The sequence below is a fragment of the Lepeophtheirus salmonis genome, chromosome 3, assembly GCF_016086655.4.
Source record: "Lepeophtheirus salmonis chromosome 3, UVic_Lsal_1.4, whole genome shotgun sequence".
Taxonomy (NCBI): Eukaryota; Metazoa; Arthropoda; class Copepoda; order Siphonostomatoida; family Caligidae; genus Lepeophtheirus; species Lepeophtheirus salmonis.
In genome coordinates this window covers 28,575,813-28,601,488 of record NC_052133.2, presented here as the reverse complement: position 1 = coordinate 28,601,488, position 25,676 = coordinate 28,575,813, and the positions used below count along the sequence as shown (strand labels likewise).

Genomic DNA, 25,676 nt, shown 5'->3' with positions numbered 1-25,676 from the left:
AAAAACCTCTATGAAGCGTTATTGCTCGTATGCACATCTGGAGTAATTTTGTTTACAATTGACAACCATTCGAAATGGAACTATCCAAGTACTTCAATTATTATTATATGAATATTTAGCAACATATAACACAAGCCGTTGAAGAACATCAAAAGATGTATCCGGACTCGAAAAAAAAGTATGATACAAAACTTATAAACTAATAAAATATGTATGTCACAAAACAAAACTAAATATTATTGATAATATTTGAGTATAATTTTTTTTTTATAAATTATCAATTTTTAAAGCCGTTGATCTACCTCTAAACATAAGCTCAATTTTACATAAAATTTACCATTTAAAAAAAAATGAAAATAACTAATTGTCACACTAAAATTTTAGTAATTCAACAAAATGAAAATATTACATGAAAAATCTTCATGTTTTGAAATGCAAAAGAGGGAAAATATTAAAACATTGTGCACAACACGTTATATATGTATTAGTTTTCTGTTTAGCTATTTTGTTCAAAAAAATTGCACCATGTTGGTTGGTTGTCTAAAGTTTTGTATAGTGAAAAATTTGTTTATTAGATGCACTAAAGAGGAAAAGAGGGAAAATCAGAAGAATTATAATTAAAATGTTCTATATTTAATTTTTTATAACAAAATTAATATTTCTTAGAGTAAATTAAGTCATCTTGAAAAAATTATCACGATAATTAGAAGGAAGACACTTTTTTTTTTTTTTTTTAGCAATTTTCAAAACTTTGAAGTTGTTGAGTAACCTCTCAACATTGTTCAATTTCCCTCAAACTTGGTAAAATGTATTTCAAAGAAACAGATTTTTATAAGAAACACTCTAGTGTACAAGTTGCACATTCTTCTTCTTAAAATACTTAATATATTTAGAGTAATTAGCATTCTAATTACTAACTATTTAAGGATCCCATAATTTGATTTTAATTTATTAAAACTACATGTTCATTATGAAGTTATCAGTGTTAAAACTGTCTGCACTTTAAATTTATAATGTGCCACAACATACTTTTTTTAGTAGTATTTTTATCGAAACAGTCAAAAAAAACATCATTGGTAAATCCTTCGTTTAAAATTATTCTTCTCATTTTTTTGGGTTGCAACTTGTAGAACTATCTTATACAAATTAGAACTTGTACATAATATATATGTCAATATCGATATTCAATTGAATGTACTTATGAGTTATGGGGTATAAAAAATAAATAAGGAACGTATAATATTGTTTTTCAAACAATATTTTGGTACTTTGTTGAACAATATTTATTATTCAATGAAGTTTTATTAGAAATTAATTAAATGCAGGATTTACTGGGAATATGAATAATACTAGGAAATATATCGTAGGTATAATCACAAGGAAAACGTAATCCTAGGGGAAACCACTAGTATGTTAATATGTATATAACGTCTTTACATATGTGTCAAAAGCAAGCAATTTTTCTCAAAAGATTATAATCAGATTCAGAATATAATTACCTAACACTTTTATTAAAAAGCTATGTACCTAAGCCATTGACCAAATGACGTAAAGATGATTCTATATTTAGTTGACTACGGGAACATTTTATTGTTCGTTTGTTGTGCCATAAATATTATTACTCTATAACTAGCTACTACCAACTCCCATGAAGTTACACTCTCAATTGAATATTAACAAAGTTCATTCTACGAAGGGAATATAAAATTTCATACGTACCGAGAAAAAATTATAAAGTGACGTCATCTCAGATGTAACATTTTGTGGTGTGTTAGAATATAGTTTCTCGTAGGCAAGAAAAACGCAGGACCCATGTACAAAGTATTTACCAAAGTTTTGGGCGTTTTTTGTCCCTCCCCTCACGGCCTTACCTTGATAACACTAAAATAACCAAGTATTTTGATGACATCTATCGATTGCCTCATCTCGCCTGATACGTCATGGCTATTCCCTAATGTTCGTTTTGACAAATAAAAAAAAGTAATAAGTTCTATACTTATGCCCCGTTTCTAAAAGGGCAGGAATATAATTCCTTGTTGATCCCTCGTCCTTTATATAATGGCCATTTTATTAGCTCTATGAAGAAATTTTGGCTATCATACACAAATACAAATGTATAACTACTCTTTTAATAAAATATTAAAAAGCAATATTATAGTACAGTATCAAATAAAATATTATATAGATTTTAATGACATGTAATTCAATTTAAATGTGAGAGTGATCGTCTGGGAGTACATATCTTACTCCCAGTTGGTATGATTGACTTATTTGGCTAACTAGCTGATGATTTTAGGCCTTTTTTCTGTTTCTTTTTGGATGAAAGGTTGCGGTATACAATAAAGGTAACGCCGTTCCCAATCTTCGCATTTGGTTTGACAGAATTTGTTACTTATGTTTGCAATTTCAGAACTTCTCTGACATACATACGTACTTTGTACTAGCTCCTCAAGCTAACAGGCTCACTTTGTCACTTGGTATTATAGCTTGTTCTGTATAAATTATTCAACCAAGTAGTGCATTGAACACCGTTACCCTCAGAAAATAGTATGGTTTATTTTTGCCATAATATTTCGCAAAATGTCGCTTTTCTATGACGTCACTCATTTATTTATTGTATGCACTACGTAGTATTAATAAGTTTGAATAAGTAATAATACGTATATAATTTATTCTAGTCTTAAATATTTTATATTTACATATTATTATAAAGCAAATTTGAAACAAATTACTCCGAAATAATGGGGCATTGCAGCGTCCGAGGATGCAAAAATAGAACTGATTTAAAATTCTAAAAGCTTCATGGAAACGTTCGTTTTTTTAAATTTTCCATTCCATAAAATCCAAAAGAAGTCGCAAGAAAGAAAAAAAATGGATATAAAATCTTAAATGTCTTCCTAATTGGAAACCTGCTGACGATGTCTTAAAAAATCTCATTGTAAAAAACTCGAAAAATATAAAATTTACTAATGAGTCAATTAAAGGCGCCCTTTCAAATTAAGAATGTCATGTAGTAAATCTGGTTATGAATTATTAAGAGAATATTTGCCTCTTCCATGTGTAAGAACCATTCAGAAAAAACCCGAAATTTTATGTTCAACGAAGGAATTTTGCAAGAAGTTTTTGATATGCTAAAAGTAAAGGTTAGAACTGTGTCAGAGATAGATAGGAAAGCTTCTTTGACGTTAATATATTGTATTACTTAGCAGGTCATTGTGAATCTTGTCTACATATATTAAAAACAACAAAAAGTGATTCTTACGATGATAAAATCACTAAACTTATAACTATTGCAGATTAAACTGGAGATGGCCTCGTTTATTGTTCACATGAAGTATTTAAAATAAAAAATTTACCAATGGAAAATCCAATCAGAAATTTAGATCAATCTTTGTATAAATGTGAAAATAAATATTTAGCCATTAAAATTAAAATTGCAAGTGATGTCATAACTAAAGACTTTGAATTAATGCCACTTTGTCACTCATTAAAAGATAAATTAATGAATAGATTCATAAAATTAAGGTTACTAATATTTGCAAAGACTTTGAAAAAGGAACAAAAAAATTAGAAATGACGGTAAAGATAATGGTCAACATAGTTCTAAAAGTATTAATAAGATAAAATGACCACCTAACTATTTTTATTATGTTGAGTTGAATCATGCTATTCCTATTCATATTTTCCTGCGAGACGAATTACTTATATCTTGTAGAATATACTTGATGATGTTATTTTACAATGCTCATCCGAAATTATATCTTAAAGAGATATTTGTATAACCGCGATTGTTTTTACGTCGATAGGTTTTAAGTTGAATTTAAAAAAGAGTTCCATGATTCCTCAACTCAAAATCGAGTAATTAGCAAGAGTTCTATTAAGGAAAGAAAAAGTGTCATTAAGATACATTCAGAGATGCTTGGCTCTGTTAGAAAGCCTGAGACTAGCGGTTGAATACTTCGTACTTCTTCCAGTAACATCTCTAAAAAAACAACTACATATGTCTTTCTTAAACAGTTAAGAAAAGTTCAAGTTATTTATTTCATATTTATTGTAAAATAATCTCATTTGTATACACAGATAACATACACTAGACGAAATGTAAACCAGGATCCAGTATTCCAACCACCTGACAGAAGTACAAATACGTCCTTCTGATAGGCGAGGGCACTTAAATAAAAGGAATAACTAGAATAAATATTTAAATTTAAGTTATTGTATAGCTCAATAATAAAAAAAAATATATACTTAACTACACTGTCTAAACTCAATTCACTTCCTCAGAGACTTTCTGCGAAAAATGGAACTCCTCCAAAACCTGACGACAAGAATGTTGCACAAGAATATACAATTATATATCTTGTGAAATAGGATATTAATACAAGTAACTTTATATAATTTATTATATTTCACCTCAATTGTATCTAGATAATTGTAATCACCAACGTTGATTGATCGAAAAACCCCAAAAAAAAAATAACAATTACGAATAAACATAGATATGTATAATAATAACTATATTTACATATATAAAATTTTCTATTGCATAATAATGTTTCTCTAAATATACTTATACATTAAATTTCTTTTCTTTGGATTCTTTGATTACTTTTTGTAATTTAACAATTTAACCAATAAAAATCTATTAATTAGAGAGTAAAGGGAAATTATAAAAAGTTGAATTAAGCGCCACCTCCTCTGCTAAATCAAATTCCTCCTCCAATAGGCACATTTTTTAAATATTGATTGATCAGAGTAAAGGTTTAATTCTTTATATCAGAGGTGCAGCAAGTTTTTTGATACCAAAGTATGTATAAAAACATACCTTCTCTCTTTTTATAAAAACAGTTCCTGGTGGAAGTTTCTCCTTTGGGTCTTTTTTCTTCTCGATTATTCGTTCTTTTGGGCGGTGGTTCATCTTCCAAAAAAAATATTTTTTGGAACTTGATCCCTTTAATGGTGTTATTAAGGGGTCTTTCCACCTTAGCCACCTCTAAAATGGCCTTCACACAATCCTTGGACAGAAGGAATTTCAGATCCATGTTATGATATGAGCTATCAAACATTATACTCCTTTTCAATGAGTCTTTCATGGGATGGAGAAGAGCCTGGATCTTATTTATCCTTAAGCAGGTTTCAACCCTTCGCTGCCACTGAAGAAAGTCCCAAAGAAGAAGACCAACCTTCTTAATTCCCTCAGTCCCTTGTCTCCATTTCTCCGTGGAGAGATCAGTCTTGAACAAAGAGTTCAATTTGTTTACTTCTTCATATGCCCCCATGATGGGCCGAAGACTTAGCTGTTGGCTCTCTGAATTTTCACGATAGTCTCTAAACAAAATTTCCCTCCAGCCTACGTAATTCAGTATTAGCTCCGACCGGCCCCAAGAGATCATGACTTTCCTTCCCAAGAAGTAGCTTGTCCTGGACGAAAGCTTTGTAATCATTGTGGGATAATGAAGCCCTGGGAGAGAAGACATCTACCTGAAGGAGTTTGATTGAATCCTTCTTGATGAAAAAATTAGCAGATTTGGAACCCGCCAAAGCTCCTCTAATGGAAGAATCATCAGTAGTATATGCTGGTTTTTTCTTCTCTGCTAATGATTTAAGTTGCTCTAAGACGAGAGGAAAGATCGGATTGACTGGTTGAGGAAGAAGTGCTGGGTTCAGGAGACTTCTCCTTTTCCACCGTTCCTTCTTCAACTATAGGTTTTTTCCGGATGGGACAGTCTCCAGTTTCTTCTCCAACACTGGACGAGCCTTCTTCTTGATAAATGACTATTTCCTTCTCCATAATTGTTAAATCAAAAGTATATGAATAATGAATGGAGTAAAATTGCAGTAAGTACTTGACTCATTCCCGAGGGAACAGGAAATGATTCAACAAAATGCTTGAAATGATAATACCTCTAGCGGACAAAAAAAAAAGTAAATTCAAACCACGATATTTTTTCCCGCAAAAAAGGACGTTCGCCTTCGATGTGCTACATGGTTTAATGCTTTAGTTCTGTTTAATTGATACATAAGATTTGTTATTGATATTGTCATATTCTTTCACAACTCTTATAATCAGAGGCCACATCTGGTGAATAGATAGATACACAAACAAAACCAATATCATATATATGTTTTGACATTACAAAAATAATTCTTATTCTTCTTATTTTTTTTTTGTATTATATATTATATTATTTTTGTACTATATAGTCTAAGTCTTAATTTTCAGATATTGTTTTTTTTTCAATAAATATTCCTATATTGTTCAGATACAGTTGTACAAATTTAGTATAAGTATGGTTTAAAGTAATACAACTACTCTATCAGACATAGTAGTTGTCTTTGAGATCTTCTTGTCTTAGAAGATCTTCACAGTCGACGGATGACTCTTCAAGTAATTAAGGACTTTTTTCCATCTCTCAAGCCTGAAAGCCTTCATCCTGTCAGGGGAAGAGATACCTTGGAGTCCTAAAAAGCTCTTAAGGCCAAGGTCATCATGAAATGCCCTCCTGATGATGATCTCTTCTACGTTGAACTCGTCAGCCAAGCGGCGCAGTGATGCTGTTGGATCTTCCTTGATCTTGGCCTCCAGGAACTTGAGAAATGTTTCATCTCGTTTCAAAGCATTTTTTCCACTTTCTGACTTCCTTTTGACTTCTTTCCTATTCTCATTGGCCACCCTGATGTTCCGGACTGTCCTTACGGTGATTCCAACAATGTCTGAAATTCTTTTTGGATCAACATCCGCGTCGAGAAGATCCGAAACCCTTTGCCTTTTTGATTCCTGTTCACTCATTTTTCGTCTAATTTTGATTAAATCATAACAATACGCAAGAAAAACAACAATTGTATCGGATTATTGCTTGAGATTTAAACTGAAACATTAATTACTACAAAATAATAATAGTAATAATGACACAGAAATTTTCCCTGTTACTCTCTGTACAACTTGCAGAAGATGGATTTCCTTAAAATATACTCCTCTAGATAATATTATCAGGGTTGAGGTGCATAATCAGACCAAGAGACAATCGAACAAGGAAGATTCATCAAAATCATGAATAGGGGTTCGTTATCAACACCCTAATATATCCTCTTTTTAACATGTGTGTATACCTTTTCGTTATCTGATTTTTTTATTTTATAATGAGGTAGAAAAAGCCCTCTAATGAATTCTCCGTAACCGTGCAACTTTCATCGAAAGAATGGCCAAAGCTCAGAGATGTTTGTTGAGGTAATTATGAATGCAGCATATGATGGAAGTTACAAGCGACCCTCACTTCTCAACGAAATCACACAAGTGCTTTTCAATATTATGATCAATAATATAATAGTCAAATTGAATGAGAGTTCTGTTCAGAGTAAAAAGAGGCCATCAGAAAAGAGCAATGATTAATAAAAAATCAAAGCGCTCCAATCAGAATCAAAGTAATTTTTGAATTAAATATACATTAATCTTGAAGTATTTATTAGTGTCCTCTAATATAAAAAAAAGTATCCCAGATTTGGGAAATATATCAATGTTATAAAAATTAGTTAAAACAAGTTATTATTTTATATGTGTATTTAATATATATTATATACTAAATGAATTTTATAATATCTTACATATGATAAAAATCAGATAGTTGGTTTCTTTCCTTTCCAGTAGACTGTAGTATTTCTTGGGTATTGCCAAGGTTAATAGAAATAAAAGGTTATACCATAATGGGTGTACGAATGATGTTTGAATTTCACCACGATTTTTAATAGTGACGTCATAGAATATTGCGTGTTTTGTCAAAATCTGTCAGTCATGCCCAGCAGTCGGTATGATACAACAAATTGAAAATTCTAGCAAGAGTGTCGCCATAAAGCATGATTGGCTGCGTGTTTTGTCAAAATCTGTCTATCTTGCCAAGCTATCAGTACGAAACTTCAAATTGCAAATTTTTGCAAGGCCAATTACGTGATGGTCTAACCTTGTATTTCTATAAAACTTTGGGCATTCCTATATGCAATATTAGTACTGTCACGGTTTGCAGGTCCAAACTTTATGCAAACAGTGGGTTACTAGAGAACTGCTTTTCAAAATATGTGGAAGAACCAGCTCGTTGACCGTGAACTTGAAATAACCACACAAAAAGAATGAAACATCATTTTTTACCGCCATATGTAAAATTATCTTTGAAAAATTATAAAAAATAATAATTAACTTAATGCACAAGATTTTTTGCTGTCCTTCTGAGGAACATCTAACACCCCTATAAAAATAGGGGCGAACCTGTATCTACTCCTTCTTCTCCATCCCTGATATTAAATAGGGAATTATTTACTGAAAATAAAATATGAAAGAACTTGATATACTAAAATTTAGATGTTGATCCATAAAGAAAACCTTTACTGTTAGAGCAAAGAACTGTGTTGAACCTGGAACCTCAATTTAGTGATCCATTACATTGCTTATGAGTATTAGATAAGGATATGCATACATTCCTATTAATATGACAAATGAATATCATTTATATTGTAATTTTTTCTTCTCTATAAAGATTTAAAGATATTTATCCTTGATGTACAAACCTCCGATCGTTCATTTTCAAGTAAATGTCTAAATGTACATATAATTTTTTTATTTGTTTCTATCAACATCAATGCCTTGTAAGTATTTATGATTCTCTTGTGTTTATATGTAGAGTTAAATACATTTAAAATCTTGTTACAAAAGAACCGTTAACTTCCGGAAGGAGAGTCCAAATAAACTATCCCCCTCCAAAATTCTCTTTTTACATAAATGAAGAGATTAAAACTGCATCAGGCTATTTAAATAAATATATTTGGTAATAAATTATTTGTATTATAAATTTAATTTGTCAAATCATGATTCACAAGTTGAATATTTGAAACTACTAAAGTTTCGGAGTGACTTGGCCAGTTTCAATTTCCCAATTTGAACGAATATAAAAAAAGCTACAATCATAATATTTGTTACAGAGTATTGTGTGAAAAAATTAATAATTTTTGCCAACTTTTCGTCAAGTTTTTGGATAACAACTATTCTTGAGGGGAATGGGAATTGCTGTAACAAATGATGCAATTTTACTACTATTGCTTATTATAATCCTAATTATATAGGAATATATACTTACATGTCACATAAAAACATGTTTTTTTAGCTAAAACAGAGCCTTCAAGAGATTTTTGAAAGTGAATTTCTCATATCTATAATACTGATAGCTGATTTATAATATAAATCTTATTATTTCTTAAACTACGATAATACATTGAAATTTACTCATATATTTCAAAAAAAGTCTAATTATTTATTTATTAAAAAATACGATTTCGTCTAATCTTTTATTTTTGACTGAAGTTCGATATCTTTTAACTGTTGGCGATTGAACTATTGAACGAGTCGTATACAAATGAAATTTGTGGAAAAACTATTCCCTAGTATAACTTTTAAATAAATTCAAATAATGGAAGACATATGTTGTGTTAAAATTTGACGAGTCTTAGTCAACCCATCTCAAAGTAATTGTGGAAAAAATAAAAAAATGTTACAACTATCTCCGATCACCCCCTACGTCAAAAATATATATATAATATTTATGATGATCCATTTAATTATCAATTCGTCCATGTTGTTAAGAATGATTCAATATGAAATCCAATAGTATTTCATTGATTAAAGCCAGGTAAAAAGTTGCATATTATATTTTTTATTTGTGGTGAAGCACTTACAGTCATAAGTGATTGGAGGATGTCTATCAAATAAGGAAAAAAATTAAGGTTAAGCATTATAATGCAATTTTCTATAACTTTAAAAAACGGAGAAATGTCATAAAAAAGACAATTTTAATCAATAAAGTAACTATTATGTCACAACATTAACTCGTTAATGGGTTGTCTGCTGTCGATTCCCTCATCTTAATTGATATTCAATGACTAATTCATAATTTATTTTTCATAAATAAAAGAAGTACATAATTATAAATACTTATGCTCCGTTTTCAAAAAGACAGGAATACAATTTTTTGTTGATCCCTCGTTTTTTATATTTTATTATTTTTATATTAGGCATAATATTTCTTCTACAATTACAAATATATAGTTACACTTTAAATAAAATATTACTAAGCAATATTATAATTCAGAATCAAATAAAAGTATGTACGATTGAAATATTATGAAATATATTAAAAATTGTGCATTATTAAATTTTGTATTCAAACTACAAAGGAAGGGGCCCCTTTGGAAAATCTAAGGAGTATTCCCCTTCCTAGTTTAAGTCTACTCATGGTTAAAATACTCGTTATTCACACGTTTCCCAATCTCATTGATAAGTGTTGTTATACATATGTCACGTCGTAATATTTATTACATCACAAAACCGTTTTTCTGAAAAAAACAACAGAAAAAGGGTCCTAAATAAGTTTGTTATCATCAAATTATGGATCAATTCTTCCAAACCGTCGACTTATTATTCTATAATTGTTCAAAAAAATAAACAGTTTAGCATGGTTGTTGATTTAAATTATTAGCATTAACATTGATAACACTGATGAGAAGAAAATAATCATAGATATTGACAGCTCAGGGGCGTTTGCAGGATTATATGGGGAGAAAAGGCTCGGTTTTTGTATTTAAAAAAAAAAAAATCCAAATCTATTCTCAGAAAATAAATTTATTTGGAAAAAAAAAATTGAAAAATGATGAAAAAATTCAAATATTAAATTTTCTAAAAAAAAGCATTTATTCCTTTTGGGGCGTGGGAGGTCCACAGCCCTTCCAGCTGACATTTAAAGACGGTGTTAGTTTTTGTGATAGTAAGATAAACGATTTCTTAATTCCTCAATTATTTTTTTTTACAAATAGATAATCAAAACAGAAATGAAGTTATCAATTGATGTAAAAATTATACTTTATGAAGTAAGTTTTAAAGAAACAATAATATTTTATTTCTTTAACTTTTTCTGTGTGGGTTGTCAACACAAAAGTAATATAGATTGATTTTCCTTAATATTGAGTGTGGATTACATTTGTTTTCTTTACTTAATAATGGGCAATTGATTTCAACAAGTCAAAATAAGTTTTATAAATAAAATGAAGGCTTTAAACTAAGGCTGTGGAGACGGAAAATAAAATGTCCGACTCCGAATCTAGTATTTTGAATGTCAACGGCTGTGACTCTAATTAACAATATTTTACCAGGTATGCGCCTATGCAATGATACTTTAAAAAAATTTTTTTTTAACGTTTAGTATGAAAAAATGGTTGGAAATTTAATTTTCAATGTATGTGCCTCCGCTAGCCACACATTTTTCTCATCTTTCATGCCATTTATGGATGTCTTTCCAAAAAAAATTGTTCGTTTTTGACTGCAAACCATCCATCGGTCCATTTTTGGCTTCAGCATGAGAATCGAAGCGTAAATCATTGAGTGCGTGGCCCATCGATGGAAACAAGTTATTATCAGAAGGCGCCAGTTCTGGAGAGTAAGCCGCATGAGCAAGAGGTTCCCATTTGTACGATTCAACAAACTGACGGGTGGCTATAGAGGGATGCGGTGGTGCGTTGTCATCTAAGAAAATTACCTTGTGTTGTCTGGCTTCATATATTGGGCGTTTTTGGCGTATAGCATGGTTCAAATAGGCCAATTGTTGTTCTGCGAGCTGTTCTTTCGTTTGGTCATCATCTTCATCGAGCAATGCTTGTGATTTGGCGTTTTAAAACTTTTTGGGTGGCCGGCCTCACTCTTCAATTCTCACTTCAAATACCTCTTTGGAATTTTTCAAACCACGTGAATACTGTGTTCTGCTTAGAGCATGTTACTGTAAGCTTCCAACAAGCATTTGATGGGCTTGAGAACTGTTTTTCTTCAATTGGTAACAGAAAATCAATTATGTCCGCACGTCATAGTTTGTAGGCACAAAATTAGACATTTTTACGAGCAAAAAAAGTGTGTTGTTGAATGGAACTATACAAACAAGGAATTAAATATTGTTGACACATGTCGAAATAAGCATTTAGATTTTTGGACCGATTTGTAATGTTTAACTGGCGACACCTTGGGACCAATAGCCGAAAGTCTCATTATATAGGTGCATACCTAGTAATAATATGTTTTATAGCCTATATAAGTACTATTGAGTCATTTCAGTCTAGATACTATAAATATAGATCAGTTATCATGGTGCAATAACGATTTTCATTACCAGTAACGTTGCAACTATCATCATCCACGAAAAAATATGATCCAATGATCCCTCCAGCATAAAGTCTATTCCAAACAGTATTTTTTTAGGGATGAAATGGGCACTCGTGAAGTACTTGTGGATTGCTGCCTAACCAATAACGCATATTTAGCTTAAACTTATACAAGAATTAATTTTCAAGTTTAATAAATTAATAGTACTGAATACTTGTAATTTATAACCATTTAGAAAATAACTTTACAAACTCTCAATGTAAGCCTTCAATTAGAAATAAGTTTTATTTAAATGAATTATAATAATTTTTGCAGCTGGAGTCGGAGTCCGTAAAAAAACCCACAAAAGAGCACTCACTCCAACTCTGCACTCCTGCTAAACCATAATTAACATTCTGGGGGATCTCAACACGTCCTACAAAATTTAGATACAAGCCTTATAATTTGCCAAAATATGCCTTAGAAATATTGGGTTGTATATATTATGGAGTGTATCAACATAAAAAACAATCTTTTATTTCATATATACTTGTACATAAGGTCCAATATTTGATATCTAGATATATTGTGTCAATTATAGGACTTGTATTCAAATTTGTGAGATTAGTTAACATGTATCATTCTTTTATTTGGACTACTTTCAGTTTAATTTGCGGCACACCCAAAGGGTTTATAGGTATAATTTTTGATATAAATTAACGGTAACTCGTCGAAGAATAGAAACATAATCCACACTCAATTTCAAGAAAAATTTATTCTAGCTTGGTTCTGTGATGACAGGCGACAAATGTAAAAAAATAAATTGTGCATTTCTCTTTTGGCTTCATACACATATGACATGCTCATATAACATTTTAACTTCTTTCAGTTAATTTTTTTTAAAACAAAAATTGTATTATAAAACGTAATTTTATTATTTTTTAGTTTCATACTTTTTAAATTTTCAATTATACTCGTAAAAATGAATGTCTATTGGTCAAAATTCGGTTTCTGTGATACCTCAGGTCATTGTAAACCTTTTTGAACCAATCCATTGTAATTGTTGTTTTCTTGAGAGGTAAAGGGTCATTCAATATATCGAAGAGACTTACCACCAATTTTTTTACGGCATGGAAAACCAAGGAATTTTTGAAAAAAGCTTTTTTTTTACCGTTTCAGGGTTTAACTTTATCGGCCTTCTGCTTCTATGAATATCACTGATGTCTTCACCATTGTTGACGTGATCCTCCAAACGGTGGTTCTGCAGGCATTAAGGGTCTTTACAATATCAAATTGCTAAATCTGGCACGAGATAAACGAGACACATCGTACCTTTTTTGCTCAATTTTCGTTGATATTTATCCTAGAGACTTAGTAAATACAGCTTTCAGAAGGTAAAGAATAAGTTGTTCTTTTTTTATAACGACACATTTTGCATAAAATTATCCAAACCTTCAAAACACAATTAAAGTCATGTTTCAAAACTTTTTGACGCCCCGATATTTTAAACAATAATAGTTTGAGAACTTTCCATTACCATTAAAATTGCATACTTAGAATAGAAAAATAGATGTTGTACATTTTAGATTTGAAGGAAACAAATTTACTTCGATATATGTTAGGAACAGGATTTGGCTTCTTTTTTTTTTTTGGTACAGGGTATACTTAAATATTATGGTTCCGCTTGGATATTTTAATAGCTGCGAGTAATTTGTAGCTAAATGGGTTTTATTAGAAAGAACCTCCAGAAGTACAGACAAATACAGCTAAATTACTAATGACTTATGAGTGACGAGCATAAGCACGACAACAGGCAGGGGTGACATTTGCCTCTCATTTTTTGTAAGACAATAACAATGCAAAGTATGTTGACTTAATATTATGATGTTTTTTCTTATAAAACTGCCACTTCACACTTTAGGATTGGATTGGACTGAAGAATTAGACTTTGAGTAGAAAACAATTTATAGATATATGTGACGTAATTGTATGCATTTCTTGATGAAGTGTTCAAGACAGATGATGACGTCTCCAAAAGCTATGATCTGGTTTGTTTTCTTAGTCATCCCTTTTGTACAATTGATCAAAAAGGGAAAGATTTAAATTACTCTTGAATACTATTGATAGATGTGTGTCAAACACTTGGGTAAAAACGGGTACCCGTCAATAAATTAGGATTCAATTTAACCCACTAAAGAGTAACTATCTGTAGGGTACCCGTTTTTACGGCAAATAAGAGTATATTTTTTGCATAATGTCTCGTGGTACAAACCCACGAGAACGGGTATTATCCCGGCCCATACTTATCGTATAAAGATATGGTGTCAAATAATAAATCATAAAAAAATTAATTGGGCCTTATTTGGATTCTTGTTCAAAATTGTTTTTGTTTGCTAACTCACTACATATGTATGTGTATGGGACTAAAATAATCATAAAATCAACTCAATATGACCTTAATACTTGGGATGACGACAAAATCATATACATATGAAATTCCTATAAGAACGACTTCTTGGAACTCCAACGACGGTTGACTTAGCGTTGCTTATATTTTTCTTCATACGGTCGAAGAAAACATGTATATACATTATACAGTTTATATATGCACGCTTAAAAATGTGTGATGATGTGATGATCGTGAAGAAGATTCTCCAGGAGAGTGCGCAATTTTTTTTTCACCCAAGATTCGTTGTTGCCCTCTCAACAACTCTGTGTACGTGTATGTTGTTACCTGTTGCGTCTACTCACGGTTTTTTATTTAAAAAAAAAACTTAAATGTTTCCGTCTGTATTTTTTTTAGCAAAATATAGGAGGGAAATCTTCTTGACTATTGTTGTTTTGTGTGTGTGTGACTTTATCCAGTTGTGGATGGAACCAGCAACGACTCCGTTGCTTTAAAATTATCTAATTATTTTAATAAAAGTAAAGTATTGTTTATACTTTTTCTGTGAAATTAGTTTGTCTTGTGTTTTGTGAAATCGTGATTTGAAAAAAAACAAACAAAAACAAGAAGAGATTAATAATAATTCATTTTACTCTCCTAAATAAATCAATATATATATATTCAAATAATAATATAAATTTCCGTGAATGTGAATAACTGAATTAGATAGACAAAAAAAAAAAATACACCTCAAAATATATTTTCTATAACGTGCCAAAAATAATCCGAAAACTAAAACAATGTTTCGATGGATCCTATTTTTTCTAATTGGTAAGTTTTTTTTTAAAGTTTTCAAGCTATCACTAATCGTTTCTAAATGGGAATTGAGTATTAAAAGCGTCAAAAAATATGCAATATTTTTTTAATGTAAAACTCAGCGTGGAGTTTTTAAAGAAAAAGAAAACTAATAATGCATTTGACTAAATTAAAAAATATATAATATCCATTATGAAAATATTTTAGGTACATACTTAAAATAATTAATATTTTAATTTGGAATATTTATGTAAACGAAATACCTAAATTACCACAAACATGTCTTTATACTATAATTTTGTGTGTGGACCAAAGAACAATGTTCCAATGAGCAATTTGGGCGATTACCGATGAATTATTTAATAAATACTAAATGCAGTTAAAACAAGGTCTGTAAATGTTAGTAGTACTTATAATATTGTAAAATCTTACATGCAGCATTGTTCAGGCTTTGACAAGTTTATTTACTTTTTTACTCCATATAACCCATTCAAAGCCCCTCAAAACGTCCCAATGGGTTCTGGTTTACCCTTGGCTTGGGCTATTCTCAACTTGAAGAATCCCTTCTCACGTTTTTCATCAATGTAATCCTTAATTCTACAATAAATTAAATTCATAAATGTTTTGTATTTTTACTCATGTAGTATCTACGAGGGTGGTCTGAAAAGTTTCCGACCTAACAAAGATACAAGACATTTTTTCTGAATTTAGGTAATTGTTACTTTATCTCCTTGTAACTCTACACACTTCTTCTGCCGATGCTTCCATCTCTGTTACGCAATCCAAATAGTACTCTAGTTTATCTGTACAATAATTGTTCATGATACCCCTTTTGTTTGTGACTCAATTACTCTGAGTTGAATTGACTTAGACGCAGAAGAAGAACAAGCCTTTAAAACATTTGATCACAGCTCTATACTCAATTTTGTCTATTAAAAAGAAGCACTCAAAGGACTGTGAGTCCAAAATGACTTTGGTGAGTAACTCTCAACAGATACTAGACCGATGTGACTAGCTATTATTTAGGAGGGCTGCCATCTTCACATTGTGGTAGGAAACTTTTTAGTGCACTGTCATATTTGAGTATTAATCCCTGGACTTATAAATCACTAGTATTTTTTAGTGTGCTAGTTTTTTTATAGTTGGTTTATTAATTGGGTTTTTTTTTTGTTTTTCAAACTTAACCATAAACATTTGGGTTAATTGATGAATCCCTCATTTTAGTCAGAAACATTAATGTAGACAATATCTTACTTTTTGTTGAATGTGTACACTACAATCCGGATGTGGACGAAAGACAAATACTCTATACTCATTGACCAGGAAGAGTGTAGTAACATCTCTCTGTCTAAGGAGTGGCGTTTCCGACTAACACACCCCCTCTCTCTCTTAACAACTTGCAGATTTTAATATATACATACATATTATTGTTTTTTAGTCTGGTCTTAAGGGATTTTTTCAAAGCCAATCTAGAAACTCAAATCGTTTTCTTAAAATTTTTGTAAACCCGTAATTTCCTTTTTTAAGAAAAATATGTTTTTCATGCAGAACGCGGAATCATTACGGTCTCAAACCTGTCTAGTGGATTTCCAGACTCAAATCTATCACTAATACTAGGAGTACAAGCTATCTATGTTGCCACTTTGAAGAGTTCTCTTGGTAAAATGCAGGCATTAGGCACTGTTTTTTTCGGTAGCTTGTTCAAACCTACACCAGTTGAAAAAAAAAAATGGAATCGATTGATGAATTTGTTTTTCCAAATATTTGGAAAAGGCACGGAGGCCTCCTTGGAATCTGTGCCACATAACAGTTTCTTGAACTCTGGGACTCAGCGAGACGTTTATTCACAAGGTTAGAAGGGAATTTGAGGCAGCAGCAATGTGGGATTGGGTCAAAGGTCAAAATGACTGAGTCTAACGACTTAATTTCGCCGGACTTTTGGCTCCAAACTCTCTGGATCTGTATCTGATGGATTTTTTTTGTTGGTGTTGATCGAAAATAAACCAACCGAATCCCTTGCAATACCAAAGACGAATTTATCAGTCGGATCAAGGAGGAATTTGTATAGACTTTGATTGAGGCTGTAGGTGATTTTATTAAATAAAATAGTTTAAAATCTATAAAGCTTTCAAAATGTGGTTTTATTTTTTTAATTCAATAATTGGTTGGAGAGAAAATTGCGTATGGAAAAAAACAAAACAATTTCGCGGTACAGTTAGCTAGCACGCCCTGTAAATATAATGTCTTTACTAAACTTTCATATGCACATATTTTGTACACTCTCTACAAAATCTCGTAGAAATCACCATTTGCTCTGAGTCTTCTTACCTCTTCATAAAAGGGATGGGTTAGGAATGTTATTTAAAATGTACGTTATGCATTTCTTGTGTGTGTGTATTACAAATTGATATCAAAATGTGTGGTCAATGCAAACGAAAATACTGCTTGTTCATCTAAAGCAGCTACTATCTATCTATCTGCAAGTTCACTGAACTTGAATTCCTTTTTTTTTCAAGGGTTTGAGGAATAAATTATGATTTAATTTTTGAACTTGAACTAATAATAAGTGTGTAATTTAAAAAAAAAAAAAAAGAATTTATACCTTAGATTCTTGGGGGTGAAATACATTCATAGGTTTTAAAACAAGTAAAAAAATGGGTTTGTGAATTATACAACTTATGTATAATTTACGATGTAAAAAAAGATTTATAAGTGAGAGAAAAAATTTAGGTGTTTTTTTTTCTCTCGTAGGAACTGAAAGGTTAAGAGAACCTGGTAAAAACATTCTAAGTATTCAGTTGTTCACTTTTGCATAACTTCATTCAAGTAAAGTAATTAACCTCTTCTCATGCTATAATTTATAAATGGGAGACTACATAATAATTTCAGTACCATTGACTCAATGATAAATTATTTTTTTTGATAAATGAATGGTGATTTGAAATAATAACAACTGCACACTATGGACTAAAAATTGTTGTACAGAAAAGTCCCGATAGATGTCAAGTCTATTTTATTACAGAATTAGTTTTAGATTACTTGATGGATTTGAACTCCACACACTTTAATTGATGAATTTTTGAGAGTAAATATGATAATTCCATTTTGAAGTACATATATTGTTGAAATGAACAAACGGGTCAGTTATTCTCCCATAGTGCACCCATCATTTACATAAGGAACAAAGTACAATACAGAGAAGCAACACTCCTTAAATCTGCCTATAGATACATATAATAGGTACTATACCATACATAAGGTGGTGCAAGGACCGGTTGGTTACTAAATAAGTGAGAGAATAATATGCATCTCTACAAATAAATATAATCAAAAGACTTTTCATGCTTGAAACGTCTTTTAACAGATACACTTTCATCAATCATTGAATAATCATGAGGAAAAATCATATTTATAAAAAAATGAGTTCTAAAAGTAATCATTAATGCCATAGTTAAATTGAGGAAAATCTTATTCAAACGACTTCAAAGTTTTGTTAATAGTAGTTATAATTAATTAGTTAATATGTAAATAAGCATATAACCAAAAAAATAAAATAAAAATTGTAACTTTTCATGCCTCATAGATTGGCAATATATATTTAATATTTATTCAATTAGGTTCAATAGATATTATTTTGAAAAGACAGTATATCACTGAGCAAATATGGAAATTAGAGTGGACTAGAATACGTCACGCCACTGAATCCTAAATATATACATACATATATAATTATTTTGTGCTAATTAACAAATGGTTTTATAAAATATACAATATTTTAATACGTCAATTTTACAAAATCTATTTTTGTGCGTGAGTTGCTATTGAGACAATTTGCAATGAATTGTAACAGCGACAACAACAAAAGTTTTTTTTTTTTGCATTAGTAATAAATATTTTGAAACTTTTATTTGAAATTGTGTTCTCGAGCAATGATGTATTTAAAATGTCAGAATAAATAATTTATCAATGAACAACACTTCAAAATTTTGAACATGAAAGGGTCATAGATCCTTATCAACTAGTATTATTTTTAGTCAAAGGCTCATAGGTGTTGAAACAAAAATAATAATTACTTGCCAGGGTCATTAAATTGATTTAAGCCCATTATAAGTTTGTATTTATTAATAAGGTTAGAATGCTTATCGCCCATAAACAACCCAAAAAAGAACAATTTATAATAATATATTTTTAATGCATTTTTCCATTGATTTACGGTTTAAAATGTAAGCAAAGCAAAACACGTATCCATTACCACATGAAATACCAATGCTTTAAAATATACTACTTAATGAATCATTATCAAAATGGGTAGGTACGTATATAAGGGGTTTTCAACTCAACCGATGCCTCTTTTAAAATTTGAGTAGAATGATGAGCTTCTTACAAGATGATTTTTTGTTTTTTTTAAATTGGATGTGAGGCTTAGAATAAAAACTTGTACATCCTTTCCATTTTGCGAATGAGAATATGTAAGCAAATTATTTTAACGTATAAAAAAATCATCAAAAGGAAATCTTATTTTCTATATTTTCAATATGAGATAATGATTAAGCTTTTTTTTTTGATGAAGATAAAATTAGAATTACTTATTGACGGGAGTTACTTCAAATATAGAAAAAGTTTTCCTATTCGTCATAATTGGATCTTAAGCTTATAAATAAACCCTATTAGTTCGTTAATTTTGTCTTAAATCCCCTTTCTAGAGCAAGAGTTTACGTCACATAACTTGTTATTAATGACGACTATGATCTTTTGAACATGCAAATGCATCACACTATTATGTATTAGTCTACAAATATTTCAATGCTCAACAGCTCAGGGTTCCAATCTTGAGCAAAAATCTACTCACTTTATGCTAACAATTGAATGTCAAACATACAAAAATATTAGTACAAAAAAGAGTCGACTCAAGTCTAATTACAGTTGGCGTATAGCTCTAAAAATGCTGCCAAACATGCCCTTTCTTTCCTCGAATATCGGTCACTATATACCAACAGAATGTTTGCTAGGTTTTTGTCTTATTTAAAAAGATGACGTTGTGAAGTATACACAGAATTTATTTGTCAACTGTTGATTTTCCTACTCAATCCATGCCTCTCATTATTAGCGATCTGAACGTTGATTTAGTGAATTGGAATTTGTTTTTTTAATCTTTTGTTACTTAAAATCATTTTTATAATATGGTTAGTGAGGTGGCTAAAAAGTAAACCCCAAAAATAGAGTGTATTTAATTACATGATAAGCAGTTAAATGATTTTAATAATAACGTTGTTCAAATTTTGTATCACTTTTTAACAACTCCCTCCATTTTGCATTTGTGAATATTAATTAAAATGCTAAAAATATCGATTTAAAATATATCCTTAGTTTAAAATAATTTTAACAACATGATTTTGAGGTTTCAATAAGATATAATTTGTTATTCTTATAGTAAAAAAATTATATTTTTAATTTTTGATAAGAATGTTAATAAAATATTTTTATTTCAACCGAATTTTGGGAATCAAACGATTAGTTATTATTTTTGGATGAGGTTGCTTGTTTTATATAAAATAATAGCTTTAATATTATAATTTTGTAGCAAACATTAGTCCTTACATTAAGGAAAAGAATACAATAAAGATAACATTGTGACACCCTATATTTTAAGGAGAAACTGAGGAATGGAAATACTCTAAAAATATATATATATAATTTTCATAATTTGCCCAAATGGCAAACTATTTCTACCATTGGAAAAAAATAAATGACATCCCATAAATCATCCTTCCTTTGTATCTTTCAAGTGATTTTTCAATACTTTTCATGCTATCTCTTGAGTGCGAGTATTTTATGCACAATTAGACCTAAGACCCCTACCAAAAAAAAAAAAAAAAAATTGAACAAATATACAATATGTGCCTTTGTTACAGTTTAGTCGAGCTGAATCAAGATCTTTCAAAATCATTCGTCAGAAAAGAAGAACAACCCATAAAAGAGTGATGATACAAGTTTAAAATGGGCATTGACATGATATAATAATTAATATCTTGCAATTGATTAGTACCAATAGGCAAATGACTAGACGAATTATAATATATGTTTAGGTATCTAAGATATAGTTTTATACCAAATATTATTGTACAATGAATAATGAATGAATTCAACTGTTGATTTGTTGGACATATCAATGTTTTGTAGATGTTAAACATATGATCCGTAAAAAGGAATTCAATTACTATTAGTTCGATATTATTTTATTTCTTACAAATTATAACCTTACGGATCAGTATTTACAAGCCTTGGATTCTAGTAATAACTGTCGAGTTCGAGAAATTTAATATTGAGTCAAGTCGAGTTAGAATTCGTGCTCAAGTAAAGGCATCAGGCAATTACAAATATTTTTTCCTCGAATTGATAGAATATATGTTCAACAATTAAGTCATTTTGATTACCTCAATAAGGCAGTCAAAAGCTAGGCGGATATTAGGCTAAAGGAAAAATATCCCCCCAAAAATGCGTCAACAACCTGAAAACAAATGGAAATGAGATTAATCTATGCTCGAATGTTTTGAAGTTTGATCATTTGAGTTCGAGCTTAGTGTAGTTTTTCAAATAATATCTTGGGTGAGTCATTAAAAAAAAATCTCAACTTGAGTAATGTTGAGTTTTTTTCGAGTTCGAGTAATAATCGAATACAACCCTAATATTTACAAAGAAGAAACATTCATATTAATTGCTATATCCTTAGACTTTATTTACTTACTATAATTGTTTAATCATAATATGTATTAAGGAAATATATTTGTTCCGTTATGATGTTGGTCTTGAGGCTTATTCCATTTATTTGGATAATCCTTTTTTCAAAAAAATATATAAAGGTTTTTTTCTTAGAAAACTGGCCAAATATTTTGTCATAGGATTATTATTTTAATGATATACTAATAAAAACAAAAGTCGAATTTTCTACGAAATAGAGCTTTTATCTTTTATAATGAGATCTTCATATATGTATATTAAATGGTATCAGGAACGCAAAATTTCAAGAAATTACTAGGCATTTCGAAAGTTGAATTTATAACAATAACAACATTTGCTGTAAGGCACGGTTAATAGAAATACAAGTTTATACCATAACGCATGAACGACTAATGTTTGACTTCCACAACGCTTTTAATACTGACGTTATTGTAGATTAGTGGTTGCATGTTTTGTCAAAAATCGATTTTTCTTGCCCACCAGTCGATACGATACATTAAATTGAAAATTCTACCAAGAATGACATGATAAACTATGAATGTTTGCGTGTTTTGCCAAAATCTGCCTGCTTTACTCAGCAGTCGGTCCAATGCATCAAATTGAAAATTCAAGCAAGCCCGATTATATGATGGTCTAACCTTGAATTTCTATTAACTTTGCTGTAAATGAGATTTATCCAGAACCCCGCCTTAATCCTTCAGTTTTTCCTGGTAGTTTTTTGATTAAGTCAAATATATCTGTATGTTTGTTTTATGTATCAATATATAAAAACCAGCCACATATTGTACTGTATACAGTATTTAAAAAAACCCGGAGTATAATATATACAGGGAGCACTGTATAAAATCTCACAGACGTACAGCTCAAATTGTATTAAATAAAGGGAAGTACTTTATATAAAATTAAAAAAAAAAAAGATTTTAGAGGAGGTTTAGCAACGAGCTACAGTACTTTCTGTTACTAAAAGTAACAACAAGGATTTGTTGATTGTTATCTTTTATGTTATTAAAGCAAAATGTATTTTGTTGGCTTCATTGATTCGGCTGACCTGACTTCGTTACAAATGACACATTGTGGTTTTTCAATTCCTGCTTCAACTATAAAAGTAAAAAAAAACTGATGGAATTTAGTATCTTCGTCCCTCATCATCACATCCATTCCAAGGGTGTCGGAATATTCCCTACAGTCTGTCTTTAAAAACCTTGAGAATTTGCAGCAATGAAAATGTGCGAGAAAACCGTTTTCAAGAACTTACAGAAATGCTGTTATCTCGTGATTATCGACCAAAAGCTATTGATGCTTTGATTGAGAAAGCAAAGCTAATGGGAAGGAATTAAGCCCTCAAGAAAACCAAATCTAATGATCGTTTGTCATAACTTATTATCCGCAGCTTAAGCAAATTTCATCCGTACTTCACCATCATTGAGAGCATTAACGCTGGATCCAAGAATATAAAAAATGTTTCCAAAACCAGCTATGATTGCCTCAAAGCAAAAATAAAATCTCAGGGATCTACTTTGTCGTGCAAAAGTTTTTCCAGAGACTCCAAGTAGGTCGTCATCAAGAAGTGTCAAGTGCTTAGAAAACAGATGTAGAACTTGTTCATATCTTTAACCAATTTCGGTTATTAAATCATCGCCATCGGGTGATACACAGAAATTGGCTCATGTGATTACGTGCAATTCCACACATTTGCGTTATGTGATCGACTCTACGAAATGCTCAAATTAATATGTTGGACAATCCAAAAGAAGATTAAAAGATTGGATAAATGATCACATGAGATACGTCGATACATATTTAGAAGCCACTTGAGAACATTTCAATTTGAGAGGACATAAGAAATCCAATTTGAGTACAGGTGCTAGAACAAGCCCGCCCTATCAGCTATCGATGATGATATGATATAGTTGCTTTTGGTTCGATAAAAGTAGTGGATCAATCAATTTCATTCAAAAACATCCGCTGGAATGAATAGATATTGAAATAGACGTTCATTAAATTTACTGTAAAACAGTTTCGTTTAAAAAAAAATCAATTTTTTTTCTTCAATATAATTATAAATTTATGTAAGTTTACGATCCTATTACTAGAAAATATTTCGATATTTTATTATAATATATAATAATGTAGTCGTATATATTATTCCATATAAACATAGTTTTTAATTTTAATGTTTAATTTTTTTGTGAAAACTTAAGAATTTAAGAGTATTGTTATTTCCAAAGAGGTCTTCAATGGAGACAAATCGATTAAATGTTCCTGATCCTATAAAAAGCTATGTTTTATTGTGTTGGTTGAGTCAAGTCCGTCTTTTTTAATGTTTAAAACAAATACATTGTAAAATTTTGTTACTAATAAAATTCCAGGTAGAAAATTTTTACTTACTTGTAGATATAAGCACCTTAATTACTTCCAATTAGATTTACGTATATTTTATAATCCTCACCATCATTAATTTCACAAGAACTTTATATACATTAACAGGATGTTGATCTTGCTTGAAGAAAATTTAATTTTATTTGGCATACCTTTAATTTCATAAGCAAATGTTTGTACACTAAAGTGGCATTAGATACATGTATCGAATACATTTATTTTTTTAGCGGGCTCTACAACGTACAGATAGGTAAACAAAACCAATCCTTACACCAAACCAATCGTTATTTTATTTCAAACTACATATTATAATATGTGAGATGGGTATTTTTTGTTTTTTAATAGGTGAACACTAATAAAAATCAAGTTATTTACGAAGATTTTCATATAACACATGAAACAATAAAAAATTAGTTTATGTATGTACGTACAGCATTAATACAGTGTCATCAAGGATCAGAACGGCCATCTTTTTTGCTTGTACTTAGTACATAGTCTAGAGCAGAACCATATCAAATAAATAGTAGATGAAACAATACGAAAGTATTTACAAAGAAGGTGGCACACCTTTCAACACATAGACCATTACTTGCTCAAAAAGATGGTTTTAATTTATTTTTGAACATAAACAAGGATTGTAAGCTACGCAACTGTGTGCCAAATTCAAAAAATACCCTCTCGACCTCTATCTAATTAGCAAAATACAATTGTCAAAAGTAATATAGTATTAAGTATTTATAAATGAGGAGTGTAGAGTACTAAAAGAATAATAATATACTATTAATGTAAGATATATATATAGTCAATGTTTTTTTAGGCTATAAAATTTCATATGGTAAGCTTGACTTTTTATTTTGAATGAAACGCACAAAAAAATTACACTCTGTTTAATTAGTTTCCGATTTTTTCTGCTTCTTTTCTTTTATCCTTGTTCAGAACGTTGATTAGTTGTAATTGAATTAGCTCATGTTAGGCTATGAACAACTTCCATAGATAATATCTAAAGTGACGAAGTTGTACTGTTATTCCCTGATTTAATGTTGCTTATGGTAGGCAAAATTTATGATGTATATTTTTGTGACTTTTTTTAAATATTGTAATATTTTAAATTTTATATATTTATATCAAAAGGTTCATCCTGCAACGGCTGGCATAGCAATAGCCTTCAAACAATCTATATTTATCTATGACAAT

General features: G+C 30.2%; 1 protein-coding gene across 2 annotated transcripts in view; it reads left to right on the top strand.

Annotated features, from left to right (window-relative positions):
- Window positions 1-25,676, top strand: part of LOC121114848 (uncharacterized) — a 133,563-nt gene that overhangs the window by 13,787 nt on the left and 94,100 nt on the right. Inside the window, exon 1 of one of the 2 annotated variants that reach the window (XM_040708934.2) lies at window positions 14,878-15,380. The exons of the other annotated variant lie outside the window; for it this stretch is intronic. Within the exon in view, the coding sequence (XP_040564868.1) occupies window positions 15,350-15,380 (31 nt within the window). The 5' untranslated portion in view covers window positions 14,878-15,349. Of the gene's footprint in view, window positions 1-14,877; window positions 15,381-25,676 lie in introns of those variants that run through there. 2 annotated transcript variants of the gene reach the window in all.